Source organism: Poecilia formosa, unplaced genomic scaffold (genome assembly GCF_000485575.1).
Source record: "Poecilia formosa unplaced genomic scaffold, Poecilia_formosa-5.1.2 Scaffold237, whole genome shotgun sequence".
Lineage (NCBI taxonomy): Eukaryota > Metazoa > Chordata > Actinopteri > Cyprinodontiformes > Poeciliidae > Poecilia > Poecilia formosa.
In genome coordinates this window covers 626664-642258 of record NW_006800176.1, presented here as the reverse complement: position 1 = coordinate 642258, position 15595 = coordinate 626664, and the positions used below count along the sequence as shown (strand labels likewise).

General features: G+C 41.4%; 1 protein-coding gene across 13 annotated transcripts in view; it reads right to left on the bottom strand.

Annotated features, from left to right (window-relative positions):
• celf5a (cugbp, Elav-like family member 5a) overlaps positions 1–15595 on the bottom strand; it is a 239129-nt gene that overhangs the window by 42959 nt on the left and 180575 nt on the right. For 9 of the 13 annotated variants that reach the window (XM_016680248.1, XM_016680249.1, XM_007569181.2 and 6 more), the window contains exons 4-5: positions 3700–3828; positions 129–208 (exon numbers count right to left, since the gene is read on the bottom strand). In XM_016680248.1, the coding sequence (XP_016535734.1) occupies positions 129–208; positions 3700–3828 (209 nt within the window). The remainder of the gene's footprint in view (positions 1–128; positions 209–3699; positions 3829–15595) is intronic. The other 4 variants (XM_016680240.1, XM_016680250.1, XM_016680245.1 and 1 more) reach the window with 1 other exon arrangement.

The following is a 15595-nucleotide window of genomic DNA, read 5'->3' as shown; positions in this document are numbered from 1 at the left end:
AAATTAAAATATTCTTGTCAAGTCTGAGCGTACGTAAACTTCTGAGACGCATTGTAGCCGTTATAAGTAACTTTGTGTTTTGTGTGTGTCTGAAAAGAAGCATGCGTCTCTGATCGAGCTGTACTCACTGGCATGGTCTGGCTGCCGTGCAGGGCGCCGATTGCAGACTGAGCCTCGGTGTGTGTAGAAAACTTGACGAAGGCGCAACCTGGAAGAAAGAGCAGATGCATATCAAACGCATGCACACATACATACCCATATGTACGTATGTGGATATTTAGGGTAGCATTAATAAAAGCTGTAGAATTAAATCTGACTCTGAAGAAATCACTGAGCATTAAGAGGCTCTCATTGCACAGCAAGCTTCCCCCCCATTCTGGGCATTAGGCAGGCAGACGAGCAGAAGCTGCAGGCCAAAGATACCACTGATGAAGCAGAAAAGCTCGCTATTTAGCACCACATGCCTCTTTGTTCATATTAAATCACAGTTAAAGAGAATGAAATCAAATAGAAAAAACCATTGCAGAACACGTTTTGATCAATATTCGAAGATGTGAAAAAGACTTGGAAGCTCAGAAATCACAGAAACAATGCTCTTTGTATAATGTCTTTAAAAACGTATGATAGTCTTTGTGAGGAAAAAAGAAATAAAAAGACGACTCCACAGCTGGACTTTGCTGATGAGCATTAGTAATCCTTCACTGCTTTTGAACTGAAAATAAAAAGCATTAAAAAAGTAAAATCACCAAACAGAAACATGAAAACATGAAAAGTGATTCTGTTTGTTCCAGTGAAGCAGAGTCAGTCACTGATCCACCGCACTCTCACCCAATATCACGTCATGTGAATTGTCTATTTCTTAGTATTTCATCTTTTGTGCCTTATTCTTCTTATCGTCTGTCCTGCTTGACCCAGTCACCTTGCCATTCTTCTCCTGTTAATAGGCACACCACTGTGGACACCAGCCGATCAAGATGTCCATTCAGCTGCCAAACTGCTGCCCGCCTCCCTCCTACTGAGATGTGGATAGGAAAAAGCTTTGAGTTCCTGATGACCTGTACAAGGTCTTTGCTACAATGGGGTCATGTACTGCTATAATTAGCCTTTTACCCCTCCATACATGGATTGCCTATGCCTAGCTGGTGTAGCCGTACCTAAAGAGGGATGGGTGGTCTTTCTTCAAAACCCGAGTTCCCTACGTTACATGCTAATGCGTCTCTTAAAATCAAATCCTAGATGCTACCACTTGTTACTATGAACGTTCATCACAGATGGGGACTACTAAATATGATGAAAGAGGCATCACAGATGAGCAGCTGTTAATAAACATATTTCCTTAAGAGTATGTTTTTGTGCCCAACCATAAACCAAAATATTTCAATTGAAGAAACTGGAATTTTGCGATTGAATTAATCATAAAATGTCCACTCTTGCAGGTGTACAACTTAAAAAAACAACAACTGACTTTAGTATTTATTGTAATTCTTATAATAAAACAATTATAAAAATAATATTTGACATAAAAAAATAACGTCAGAATGTGATATCGTAAACATTACTGATCAACTTCCCTGGGATATTTGTTTTAATGGTTTAATGCTAAACCTTGACAGAGCCTAACCAGTTTGACTTCAAACCATTATGTATGTATATATATAGATATATATATATATATTTAACTTAATAAATCTCTCTAAATCAACCTTAGAAGTGAGTGTGAATGACAGGATGTATGTTTGTTCTGTGTGTCTTTGCCTCCTGCCCAGTTACTGGCACGCACCAGCCCCTACGGTCTTGCAAGGGTGTGCAATCTTGGACAACGGATGAATGGATGGAAGTTCAAAAGGACTGCTGTTGGTAAACGGTTCATCAAACTACATCCTGCAAACCAAAATTATGTTAATTAATCAAATTTCAAATGGATTGAAATAAGATAATAGATTTTGCATCCTGAGGCAAACTTGTAGAAGCACCATGCTGGCTGTTATCAGTGGATGGTTCAAGCCTCTGCGAGACTGCTGCGTTGTGTTAAGATACAATGCCTGTGCAACTCTCACTTTTTCGAATTTAATGTCACATTCTCTTTTCTTCTTTTTTTTTTTCTGAGAATCTGGATTAATTCAGATGATCAATAGGAAGCCACATTCTATGTGTGCTTGATATTGTTTATATCTATTTTTGTGGGATCAGAACAGATTTGAGGAGTTATTTGAAAGTAAATGAATCCAGATTTTATTTTTTGTGGGAAATCCAAAAACTTTTCTGAAACGTGTAGTTGACATCATATTCAATAAACACGACCCCGCAAAGACATTAATCCTCTCGAACCTTTTCCGTTTTGTCACTATACAACCAGAAAGTTCAACACGTTTATGTGACAGACTAATACAAAATAAGATATTATTGTAAAGTGAAACAGAAAACTGAAAGGCTGAGCAATGAGAGAAATAATCAGAGAAGCAGCTCAGAGATTGGTGGTGGTAATTCCGGAGTGAAGAGACAAAAGTGGGACAATCTGTTGACAGATTACTTGTGCGCTCTACAAATCCGTCCCTTTATGGATGAAAGGCAAGAAGAAATAAATGCTGTTTTTGAAAGCAGTTTGCCACAAACGTTAAACAATACAAAAACAGTGGAGTGAAAAGGCGTTTATCCTATTATTTTGCATGTTTGTTACACTTACATATTTCAGAACATAAGACCAATTCAAATATTAGTGAAAAAAACAACAAGTAAACACAAAATGCAGTTTTTAAATGAAGATGTTTATTTATAAGGGAGAAAAAAAAAACAGTCTGGCCTGTTCTGAAAAAGTGATTTATCACCTGATAAATTACAGTGGTTTCTGCCACACCTGTTCTAAATCAAGACTTCACTTAAGTAGGACCTTAACAAAAGAAGGGCACGGTATTATTTGTATAGATATTATAATCATAATCCACACTCCTTACCATTTGGTTGTGGTAATGCATGAAGTTGTTTGCCAATTGCCAATAAATACCACAAGAAGAAGAATGGAACATCATACCATTTAGTAAAATGTGGTAATAGATGTGATGGTTTGAGGCTGTTTTCAGGATAACTTGCTGTGGTAAACCATAAATTCTGTGGTCTACCCAAAAATCCTAAAGGAAAATGTCTGTCCACCTGCAAGGGTATGCAGATGGAGCTCAAGGTGAACTTGGGTTATGCAGCAGGACTTTTAAATTTGTTTGATGTTCTGAAACACTTCAAGTGTTCAAATACACAAAAAACAGGAAATTAGGACGTTTGCACAATGATGTGCAAACACTTCTCCACATCAGCGTGAGTGAAAGAAGATTATCTGACAAAATGTAACTTTTTGTCCCAAACTCAAACTGTTGTGTTTGAACACACCATTCCCACAGTGAAACTTGCTGGTGGACTCACTGTCCAGGCTTTTCGTGGATTTATTTTAACTAAGTGCCTGGCAATGCTTCTAAGAGTTAAAGTCAAGCAGAAGTTTTTCTTTCCCCACAGCTGATCAATTTCTCACACATCAAACAGATCAACAATCTCAAGTCAAGCACGGAGGCTGCTTGACCTATATCTGATCCATATGCCATCTGTAATTTACATGATGTCCACCCCCCCCTCCCCCCTTCCACACACACACACACACATTTGACTGTCAGTCATTGACCTAAATAAATCTGACAGCCGAATCCCGTCTCCTACCTTTGCTGTTTCCGTCAGGACCTCTTAGGACCGTGCACTCCTCGATGACTCCATAGGGCTCAAAGAGACGATAAACATCCTCCTCAGTCTGCTGTTTATTCAGCATCCCGACAAACAACTTCCTGTCTTCTGAAACAAAGAAAGGGACAAAAGGTTACATTATACCTGACCTCAATTATGAAACCAATTAGAGAGCAGGCCGATAACGGGAAACGCTGTCATTACAGTGAAAACAATTTTACCACAGGGACAAACAAATATATTACATACATTCAAAGGTTCTGCAGAGCCATTTTATTTATTTACTGAAGCCTGGGCTCAAGTGACACAGTTTATTTCTTTCCCAGGACTGATCCAGATCCAATAAAACGGGGTCCGATTCCACGTGGAGACACGTGCGGGCAAGTGTGTGGTCATAGTGTAAGGAAGAAATAACGGGAAACAATGAAATAATGAAGACGTTACTCACACACACACATGTACGAGACTCAGACCAAAGACAATGAGGGAGTCTTTGGTCGTGTAAAAAGCAAGAGGGGCTCCAGGCAGCTTCATCCTCCTACACACCAAACTGCACTGGCTGGAACCTACAACTTCTCTCTCCTTCTTCAACTCGTCACCTCTCCTCCCCCCTCCACCCCACTTATTCATCCATCTCTTCCTTCCCTCTCTCTTTCATGCCTTTCCCTTTTTCCTCTCGCTGATTCCACATTTTTTTCCCCTCGTTCCTTTTTCAACTGCTGCCCTCCCTCTCTTCCTCTCTTTATCTCTTTCTTACCCTACTAATTGCTGCTGATCCAGAGTTTTTTTGTGAAGCCAGAGAAATATTTCAGCGCACTCTTCAGTGAACAATGGTGTGTCTCTTCAGCGAGCGCCGAGGCCTGGGAGACAAGCCATGAATAACGCTGACTTTTCAATAGATTGCCTTTATGCTATTGAGTCCTGTTAAATGCTGTGGGATCTGATCTTTACCTTGACCTGACACCCCGTGTTTACTGATGTGGTCTGGCACTGTATGATTAATGCTACGCCGTTGTGTGTTTCTGCCGGCAGCAGGAAGCACTAAAATCTTTTTTTCTTTATACAGATTGTTTCTCCAACTCTGACCCATAAAGCCACAGCGGAGAAAGCGACGGACTGAACCAACAGCTACTGCTGTGAAGAGGAGGAGAGCCGCATAAACTGCAACCAGTCGTATTGACCGGGTTCGCTAGTAATTTCTACACACCATCCTGTGCCGTTGTCATTCCTTGACTCAACCCACAAGGCAGTACGTAAAATCTCACAGCAGGCATGCGCGCTCCAGCAAGGCTTTTGCGACTCGGCACCATCAGTGATGCACCTTTAAAATAATCGCCCGTGTCAGAGGATTGTCTAGGGAGGGGCGTCCCTGGTGCTGGCTCCTTATTGAAAGTGGCAGGATCAGAGGCTACATATAAAAAATGGAAGTGATGCAATGTGACATCTGTCAGGGTGGATTGGAGAGCATTTATCTGCAAAAAAAGAAACGCCTGAACTGGAAAATGAAAGGCCAAGATGGTCCATCCTTTTGCTGGAGGGAGAATATAAATTCCGAGGTTGAATCAGAAAGATGAGTCAAGGATGTTTGTGTGTGTGTGTGCGTGTGTTCGTGCGCGAGAGAGAGAGAGTCTGTGTGTACAAGTAGATGGGTGGGTCAAAACTGTAAAGATTTTTCCTGAAATAAAACCAGACTACATCTCAGACACAGTTCTAGTTCAAATCAGACGGAGAGCAATCTATGTAAACACTGTCATAGCGACTTTCAGAATTATTTTTTTTGATCACCATTGAACTTTAACATCAGCATCACTTTGAAGTACCACAAACATCTCTGTATTTTGTTGACCTTATGTTGCTAGACCAACACAAACAGGGGAATGATTGTGAAGTAAAAGGAAAATTATATTTATCTTTTTTTTAACTAATAAAAGTCTGCAATGCCCCTAAGCAAAAATCTAGTAAAAAAAACTTGCTCAAGATGTCCGTCTATGTGTAATTTAATCTCTCCATGAAGCCAGCTGTTTTGCGAAGGCGTCAGATGTTTGCTAGAGAACATTAGTAATCAAACAGCGAGATGAAGACCAAAGAACAAAGCAAGTGAGTCAGGGAAAAAGCTACAGAGAAGTTTATAGCAGGATTAGGTCAAAAGCTTTCAACCCATCATCTGAAAATAAAGTAAATGTGGCTCAACTGCACACATTTACTTTACCTGTGAGGACATTGCAGTCCACCTAAACTGACTGGCCGGGTGAGAAGAGCATTAGTAAAGAAAACTGCTTAGAGGCTCATTGTAGCTCTTGAGGAGCGTCTGAGATCCACAGCACAGGTCGGAGAATATGTGGACAGGAAAACTACTAGACATGTACTCCACATACATGGTCATCATGGAAGAATGAAAGTTATTGTTGAACGAAAGTCACAAGAAGTCATGTTTGTGCAGAGTAAATATGAGGGTGAAAATCTTGGTCAAGCAAACAGAATCCCAATAATATTAAATCTTTTGAATGTAGGTCAAAAATGTTCAATTAATGATCTAATTTAAATCAAAACCATTGTGAAAACAACACAGAAAAAGTTGAAGGGAGTATAATAGTTCTGTGAGGCGCAGGAGTTTATCGGCTCTCACTTTGGTTGCCACATTCCTTTTTCAAGTGGGTGTGAGAAGTTATGAGTTAATGCATGACCTTTACCGGTTTTATAGGAGGTTCTCTCTGAGAATCACAGTGTTAACAGCTTCCATGTGGCATGGCTTAAAATACGATGCTGCATCCATCCTGCAGCTTAAGGATGGCTAACTGGAACGTCACCTCCAGCTAAATGAAATAATATTTATAGGACTCGTAGTATAAAATGACCAGTGGCCACTATATATCACCTACCTGTGTAATATAGCTTCACGAAAAGCCCGAGACACTAAGATCCTGATCAGCCCACCGTCCTTCTGTATCATGTCTGAGAAAGACAAGAATCTGAAACATATTCAAGAGGCCGCTGCGGTGTGGGAAACCGGTAACGTTATACAGATATTGTTTTTACATTATTTAGCAAACAAAACAAAAAAAAACAAAAAAAAAATCTGCGATTGAGGAAATTGTGGCGAGCATGTTCTGGCACGTGTCTTGACTCAGGATTTAAAAACGGCTGAGCAACTCGTGACAACAGATAATGTTGGAGATCTGCTCCAGTCTAGGACTCTGCTCTGGCTGCTCTCAGCTAAACGGCTTGATTGGGAATTTATGTCCCCCTTTTTTTTTTGTTACATCGGCAATAGAAAAACATTAACTCATTTATCAACAACGCCGCAGAACAAATAGTGTGCAAACAAACACGAGCAGAGGGTAAAATGCCTACAGTAAAGTCCACATGACTTATGACAAGAAAGGGAGTGAAAGGGCAAAAGGATGTTGAAGAAAAAAGTTATAACAAAGACTTTGAAGGCTTAAAAGAAAGGGTTAGAGATAACAGCTCTTTCATCGTCACCCAACACGAGTTCATGCCTGTCTGTTAACCATCTTGTGACTCACACTATTGACATTTTCTTAGAGCATCTTCAAAATTCACAAGAGCAATGCTGATGAGTACCGGTACTAGATTCAGTTTTATAACTTGTTCTTCGTGAACTCGCACAACACTTCTTCTGCGTAAGGCGTTTTCTAAACTGTACAAAATTAAAGGTGAACTGCTGCAAATTCACTCTTTGCGAGTTATCAAAACGTGTTTTTGTTACCTTTCACTGCTCACGCAAGTCAACGTGATTTTTTATTCTAAATTACCATAACATAGCTTTGAAATATTTAACATAAATTATGATCACTTAAGCAATTCAGGGGTCCAATAAGCAGCTGAATGTTCACTGAGAAAACTGTGTAACATGCTGGCATTAAGATGCCTTTACGGCTCACCGTGGCAGAGTGTATTCTCACATCAACAGAGACACTCTACCGCATCCCCACTGACACGCTCATGCTGCCATTATTTTTAATTTACCCCACAGGTGCTTGTTGGGGGAAAAATACATTTCAAAATATAGAGAAACATAGCCGTGCTGCTTATATGTTAAGAATTGTACAAATTGAATTGTACAAAACACAACCCCATGACTAACTGAGATTCACTTAAAAATAAAGTAAATGCTTAATATCTTTCAAACCAAAAGAAGAGCCATCGTGTTAATTAAGGTGCTGAAGCTAATTTAATTTAAAATATTGGAAACCAAACTGCATCACAGCAACATATTACTTATGGCAGGATTGTTATACAGTGTTGTTACATTATGTTATGTGTTGGTATCACAAAGCCTGCCTCAAATGTGTGAGCGTCCCAGACGCAAAGGCTACTCAAGTTTGAGTCTCGGTCCTTCCCTCTGCCCCTTTCCTGTCAGATTACTATTAAAAAAAAGGCCACTAGTGCCAAAAAACTTCTAAAAAAAAATAGAAAATGTAACTGGTACATGTGTAGCAACAGCACATCCATGACGAATCCAATACCTTTGTACAACAGTGGATACAACCTGAAATCTTGAAGGATTTCCTCCTCCCTTGAGTGTCCGTACAACATCTGCACCACACGTATTACCCTGGGTTCCCTGATTGTGCCAGAGACCATTAAGGATTTCGGACAGTCAGCTGGGACTTACTGAGTAACAATGAGGCCGAGTGGCAGTTTTTGGAACCAGGGGAACAAAGAGAGAAAAGAAGAGAATGAGGAAGAGATGGGAGGAGAGACGGAGCAGAATGAATGGAAGGGAGAGTCAGAGCAATGAGCCCAAACTCTAAGTTGCCGGGCATACAGTCCTGCAGTCCTTGATAAGCCAGGATGTATGAAAGAGCTGTGCCACCAGAGCTGGTGAATCACTGCCAGTGGTGGGGAGGATGAGGAAAGGGCAGAGCAGTGAGACTGAGAAGGAGAGGCAATGGAGGGGGGAGAGGCCCGGTGGAGGGGATGAAGGAGAGCATATCAACTACTTTCGGCGCTCACTGGTTTTCAAATTTCTCTGCTCTGTCTGTCTTTTTCACAAATGTTGCAACAGTAAGACAGCGAGGATGGAGCGGGAGAGAGAGAGAGAGAGAGAGAGACAGAGAGAGACAGAGAGAGAGAAAGAGATTGTGACAGAACAGGGAAAGCGTGTGCTATGGAGAAAACGTACTTGTCAGAAGGATGGGGAGGTTGCTATGACAACTACTTATACAGCGTGCCGTCAGTCATGTTTCATTGGAGTTAGGAGAAGAGCAGATGAATGAAGGGAGGAGAGGAGCAGGGGAAGGGGTCATTTATCCGTCTGTCTGGCGAGGTGGAGTGCAAATTTGACTGTCATCCTCGCAGATAAGGACAAATTACGAACAATATTAGCTGGCTAATAAAAGGGAACAATAATGAATAGATAAATATATTAAAACCAAATGAGATAGCATCCAGGCAGAAACAAGGGGGCCCTGAGAAACCATCCGAGTTTTTGTCATTTCAGGGGAGAAAAGATAAGAGCCAGAAAGAGGTGGCGGGAGGGGGGGGGGAGGTTTGGGGGGGCGTCCGTATTAAACCTGACTAGTGTAGCGTACTTCCTTGAATCAAGACAGAAAGAATCCAAATCAGCTCATAGTGGGAAATGTTGCAGCTTCCTCTCCCTCCATCGTAAGCCTATTATACTTCTTCAATGAGCAGGACGCCGCACAATAACAGTGTCAGCATGTGTTCAAGCAGAAAAAAACATGGACAGAATAGACTGAAATTAATTAACCCTACGAGATCACAGTGCTTAGCCAGTGGAATTTAATCCAATTTATTGCATATAGTGATCTAACTAGGGTTGTGTTTGCATTAATGAGACAGTGCGTTTAATGTGTGTGTCCGCGAACGACTCGGAGGAGCATGTGGACGCGCTCGGACCGCTCTCTCCTTCAGTGACGGGAGTTTCAGGGACCAACAATGGAGGGACTCTGAGGTTTGGCACAGCCGTAGGGTGAAGAAAAACAAAACAAAAAAAACAAAAAAAAAACAACCCCAGCCAAATTATCTCTTAAATGATGAGGCCCTTTCCATGAGCCACATTAGCCCCAGAGAGAAGACGGCCACGTTTTTGTTGTCATCACGCTGTCCAATATTACCCGGATTTAAGGTTCCACTGGCGTACAGCTGAGTAAGAAAAGTGGGTAAATAGTTTGTTTACCAATTTCTAAACCAAATTAGCACTCCTGTGTGGGTGCATTGTACACTCAGCTGTCTTTTGAAGTTTGCATCCTAACCCACTGAGTTGACAGCACAAACCATGAGGCCTACCATGCGCCCGCCTTAATGAGGTAGCTTATTAGTGCTGTTTTCTTCGCAGCCTCAGAGATGTTGCTTAGATACAGCCATGCAGAAGGAGGAAAAGACGAAGAAGAAGAAGAAGAAGAAGAAAAAGAAAAAAAACAATACTGAAGTTCTGAACAAAATTCCAACAAACATAATACTCCGCGATGCGCAAATTCGCCCGTAAAAACCTGCGTGTAAACATACATGAATGTTAAACACATGTCTCTGAAGGTTAAATCACAACGTCAAGAACCTTGATTTCTATCTACGTCCTCGGTCTATATTTCAACTTTGACAGATGCTCTTGAACAGCGGACCTGCTCCTCTAACTCACGCAGCACCTACAGTGACGCTGGCTTGATTTCATGTCATGGTTTCATCATTTCAGTGTCAAGGCTGCCCCTTGCTAGCTCAGCTGTAACCCTTCACAAGTCTCCGGCAAAAATGCCACGCAGCAGCAGATGCGCAGCCTTGAGAGTAATGCGGCAGAAGTTACAGTGCTTTGCAAAAGGATCTATATCACTTCGGGGTTTTTTTTTGTTTGTTTGTCACCACAAACTTTTATGAGAATTTTAAGTGACAGACGAACACAAAGCGAGGCAACATTTTGAAGTGGAATGAAAATGGATTCTTTGCAAATTAAAATCTAATAAAATAAAATAAATCTGCCACCGTCTCAAGTCTCACAGGTTTCCTTCCACGACTGCCCCACATTTATCTTCATCGTCCAATCAACTCTAACTAGTCTTCCTATTTCAGCTGCAGAAAAACAAATCCTCACAATATGATGTTGCCTCGTGGTGAGCTCAGATTGACATAAAGTGTTTTCTGCAAGACATGTTTGTTTTGCAAGTACCCAGAAATTTGAAAAAGGTCTCCTCTGACCAGCTCACCTCATACTAGACGTCCGCCGAGTCCTCTGCATGCCTTCGGCAAACTTTAAACATGATTTCTTATGGCTTTCTTTGAATAAAACCTTTTCTTGCCAGGCTCCCAAAAATATCAGATTTGTGGAGTGCACAACTAAAACTTGTTTTGTTAACAAATCCTCTGACCTGAGCTGTGAATCTCTGCTGCAGCACCAGTATTACCATGGGCTGCTAGGCTGTTTCTTTTATTAATGCTCTCTTGTACTGACTGTCAGTTAGGTGGACAGCCTCGTCTTGGTGGTTTCCAGGTGTACCGTATACCTTTCATTTTTGGATGATGTTCTCTGAAATGTTTTAAGCTCGGCATATTGTTTTAGAACCTGCTTTGTACCTCTTTTCCACGTCTTTGTTTCTGTCCTGTCTGCTGTATTTCTTTGTTCTTGGTGAAGCTGTTTGTTCACTAATGTTTTCTGACGGACCCTCTGAAGCTTTTAAAGAACATCTGTATTTATACTGGGATTGAAATACACACAGATGAACTCTTTAGATTAACTATGTGATTTCTGAAGAGAATTGGTGACACTGGACTTTATTTAAGGGTGATAGAGTCAAAGGGGATAAATGTAAAGGCATGCATAAAAAACTGATTTTTTTATGTAGCATTTTAAAAATCATGCATCCTTTTTCTTCAACTTCATAATTAAGTGGTACTATATCACTTAACGATCACTTTAATGCCAATTAAATGTATACAAGTTAATGGCTGTAGCACGACAAAACTCAAGTCTCTTCCCACTCTGCAATCCCGAGTCTGTCTTGTTGCGTTAGCAAGCAAAAACAGGCACTTTGTGATCCTATATTTATGCATCGTGCAAACACGTTGCATAAAATCTAACACATTCAGAGCATTAAATAACACATGATCATATACTTACGGTTGCAGATATAAGAAAAAAAAGGGGGCACATATAGAAGCACATAGCTGTTGGCGTACAAGAAAAGAGAGAGAAAAAAAATCCTCAAGACAAACAACGCTGGAAAGAGTAGGAGGTTCTGGTTGGTTCTGGTTGCATCACGAGCCCTATGGCATGTCAACTGGGCCAAAGAGCTTAGGATCAAACTGCAATGTTTTAATGAACAGCTGCCTCAAAGGAGAAGCAAGCTTCTGCATTCCAACCATACATATGTCCTTGATGCACACCAACTAAGTTGATTCCGTCTCAGAGAGTCCAGTGATCATGAATTCCCTCTGTGCCTCCTTCAGACACAATGATGGATATTACAAACGACACCTAAAAGACTTACCCGTGAGTCCCCGTGCACTCGCACATATTTGTACACGCGTATAAAACAAACAAACAAACAAACAAACAAACAAAAAGACGCACTTGAGGCACAAGGACGACCTCCTGTCGGTGTCGCGCAGCCCGTCTCCCGAAAAGGCCAGGGATTTTATGCATCGGTGCGATCTAATGGCCCTCCCGTTCTCCGCTGTTGGCCCGGGGGGCGGAGGAGTGGGGAGTTTCAGCGCCACGTTGGCCCCCGCTGGAAGCCTTGAACATACAATTGCAGCCCTGTGACGTGGCCCTGCCTTCTATTAGCTGTAAAACCTCTGGAGTGTGTAAAAGTGTAGGTGTTGCTGTGCAACCCTCTTGGCTTCTCCTGAAGTCGTCGCGCCGTCCACGCTGGCATTCTCACACCCCCCTCCTCGGAGCGGTGCAGCCGAAAGGAGGAAAGCCACAGGAAAAATTACCTAAAATGTATTATGCGCACCATGTACGGCTCAGCAAATTCACCCTCAATATGATAACAAATGTGAAATATGACTCAGAGCTTTGTGTTGACTTCAGTGCATTACGGCCGCGCTCATAAATCCCGAAGCTGCTGTGCAACATGCACACGTAGCTACTGTACATAAACATTTACAGTATGACAGTGCTATTTTTATTGCCTCCCTTCATAATATCACGTGAAGGGCAGTTTGGCATCCATTATGTGATGGATTTTTCCTCCCCATGCATTTCCCTCTTTCCCGTTTTTTCCCCCCATTCTTGCTTCCCTTCCAGTCTCTTTGCGTACAGTAGAACAAGCTTTTTACCTTTGGCAGTATTTAACAAAGCACTAGCCTGTTTCTTAATTATTTTCTTCGCACTCCATTGACACTGATTCATGAGAGTAACGTTGGACACACCCCCTCGGCCAGCCCCTCCAACCAACCTCAACCTCCCATCTTCTCCACAGTTTTTTTTTCCCTCTCATATTTCCTTGCTTTCCGTCGCCTTGCTTGTAGCTTTCTGCATCTTTCTCGGTTACTCTACATTTTTCACTTACTCCGTATCAGCATCTCCATCTATCTTTCTTTGCGAGAATGCGCTCATGGCTAATAGCTTGCCTTCATGGTAATTCATTAGTCTTTTGATTGTTCTCAGGTAATTACCGTCTTTTCATAGAGTGCCTTGCAAAAATGTTAATAGCGCTTGAACTTTTTCAGGTTTTGTCATGTTACAAGAACAAACTCCCATCTACACTACTGGGATTTTATGTGACGGTCATAGATCTGTTGACAGCACAGCTATTAGCGGCACACTCCATGTCTAGCTTTTATAGAGGGGTCAAACTAAAACCTTTAGAGGTCCTGTTTGTTAGTTCCCCACAAGAAGCTAGCTGAAGGGGGCTCAGCAAATGTTAAAGAAGATGCACATTTCTCCCCTTGATTTTCATCGTCTTCGGTGGATTTTTTTGACCAGGCCAATCAGCGAGCAGAAGGAGAAGCTGTGAATGACGATTTTTCTTAAAATTGTAGTCTGCCTGGAGTTTTAACAATAGTAGTGGAGGAAGTGAACAAAGCCATTCGGTCCATGTTGGCCACGCTTCTAAATATTGAATTAACATCAACAGCCGCCCTGTTCGGTCCTGCACTTCTCTCTACACAGTGGAGGATGGTTCTTTACAGCGCAGGGAGTTTCCAGTAAGCTTCTTAGTGCGGAAGAGGCGTATTGCATCCATCACAGGCAAACATTAGCGATTGGGTAAAATTTAAAACCTCAACAGAGTCCACGCCTACAGGAAGCAATCGTTTCTCAACAGCCGAGAGCCCAGACCCTTTGTACGAAGCAAAGTGTCATACAAGGCTCTGCTTTTTACCAGGACAGTAGAGACTTATTCCAAAAGGTTTCCTTCTGCAGACTTTGTACAGACAGTCGAGCTGAATACAAAAGCAGGGCACACTTTTTGAAATTTTATTTGTAAAAGAGAAAAACCAGGTTTGGTCTCTTTCAACTTCTTCACTATTGTGCAAATTCAAGTAAAACATATTGATGTTTTTGGGCTATAACTGTGAGAAATATATATAAAAGTAAAAAGTTCAAAGAGTGAGACTATTTTGCCATAAACATCATTATTCTCATGCTTATGTTCCAAAGTCAAAGTCAATCTTAACAAAATTGCAAAAATATCACAACACACATATATAACAAAAAGCTAAAAATATATAAGAAAATCTGAGTGTGAGCATGATAGCGGGGGGGGGGGGACGAACAGGATGAGGCTTAGCAGGTATAGAGCAAGGGGCAGAGTCCAACTCCAGCTCGAGGAGAGAGTGAGGATGTACCAGAATACTGGCTATCTCTGTGAAGCTTTGTCTGCCGGAGCAACTGAGCTGGCCGATGACTTTGCTGCACATGGACAAAAGAGGCTTACAGGCCACCCTGCATGTCAGCTTTCCTTCCCGACCAGAAGTGTGCGTGAGCTGCACGGGAATATAGGTTGCACTCGAATGCTCACCTGACGAGACCTCGCTCAAAGTGGAGTCAGATTTGTTCGGTAAGTATATGACATCAACCGGCAGCTTGGGTTTGCATAAACTCTGGAGCAGTGCGAAGCAATTCTTTAGTTTAAAAAAAAAAAAAAGAAAGAAAACTGCAGTGATAACAGTTCTGAGATGGAGAGGGGGAGGAATAATGTATGAAGCGATGCTGCAAATGCAAAAATAAATACATAAGCCCCAAAGCACGTCTGTCGTGTACTTGTAAATTTATCCATTTCTATATTATTATTAGGTGCAGCTGACTTTAGACGGGAGGCGAGGTGCTAAACTTAGAGCTTCTCCACTCTCACCGCCATGTGATTTTTGTATGCAATGCCTTTGTAGCGCTGATGTGACTGCAGGGGGAGAGCCTAACCCTGTCAGTCACCCTGACAGCCAAGCTGTCTAATCTGCTCTCGATTGGTGATGGTGCACTTTAATTAGGCTACAAGGTCAATCAGCATCGTTTCTGAAGATGTGATTGTACTGAAAGTTTGCCATAATCCAGATTAACCATATTGTTTAAAGACAAACCGTAGTCTCTGTTCTTTGGTTCCTTTTAATCCCAAACTGCCTGAATAATTATATTTCATATCTTATTCTTCACAAAGCTCTTTACTGGAGAACAAATTAGATGCACCAAGTTTCAAGTACATACACTAATGAATACTTTGTAAAGTTTTTAATGCTCGGGAAAATAAATATGACTAACTGGAGGGTTCACTTAGAGTCATAATTAAGAACATGTTTTTGAGTGTCTATTTGCTGTAGTTGCCATAATAATTACAGTGTCCGCTTCAACTACTTGCCTAAAACAACTTCAAATTAATTTGAAATAACTCTGACAAAAAAAAAAGCTTAGCTTAGGCAAATGTAGAGGAGATAAATCCTACTAATATATATATATATATAT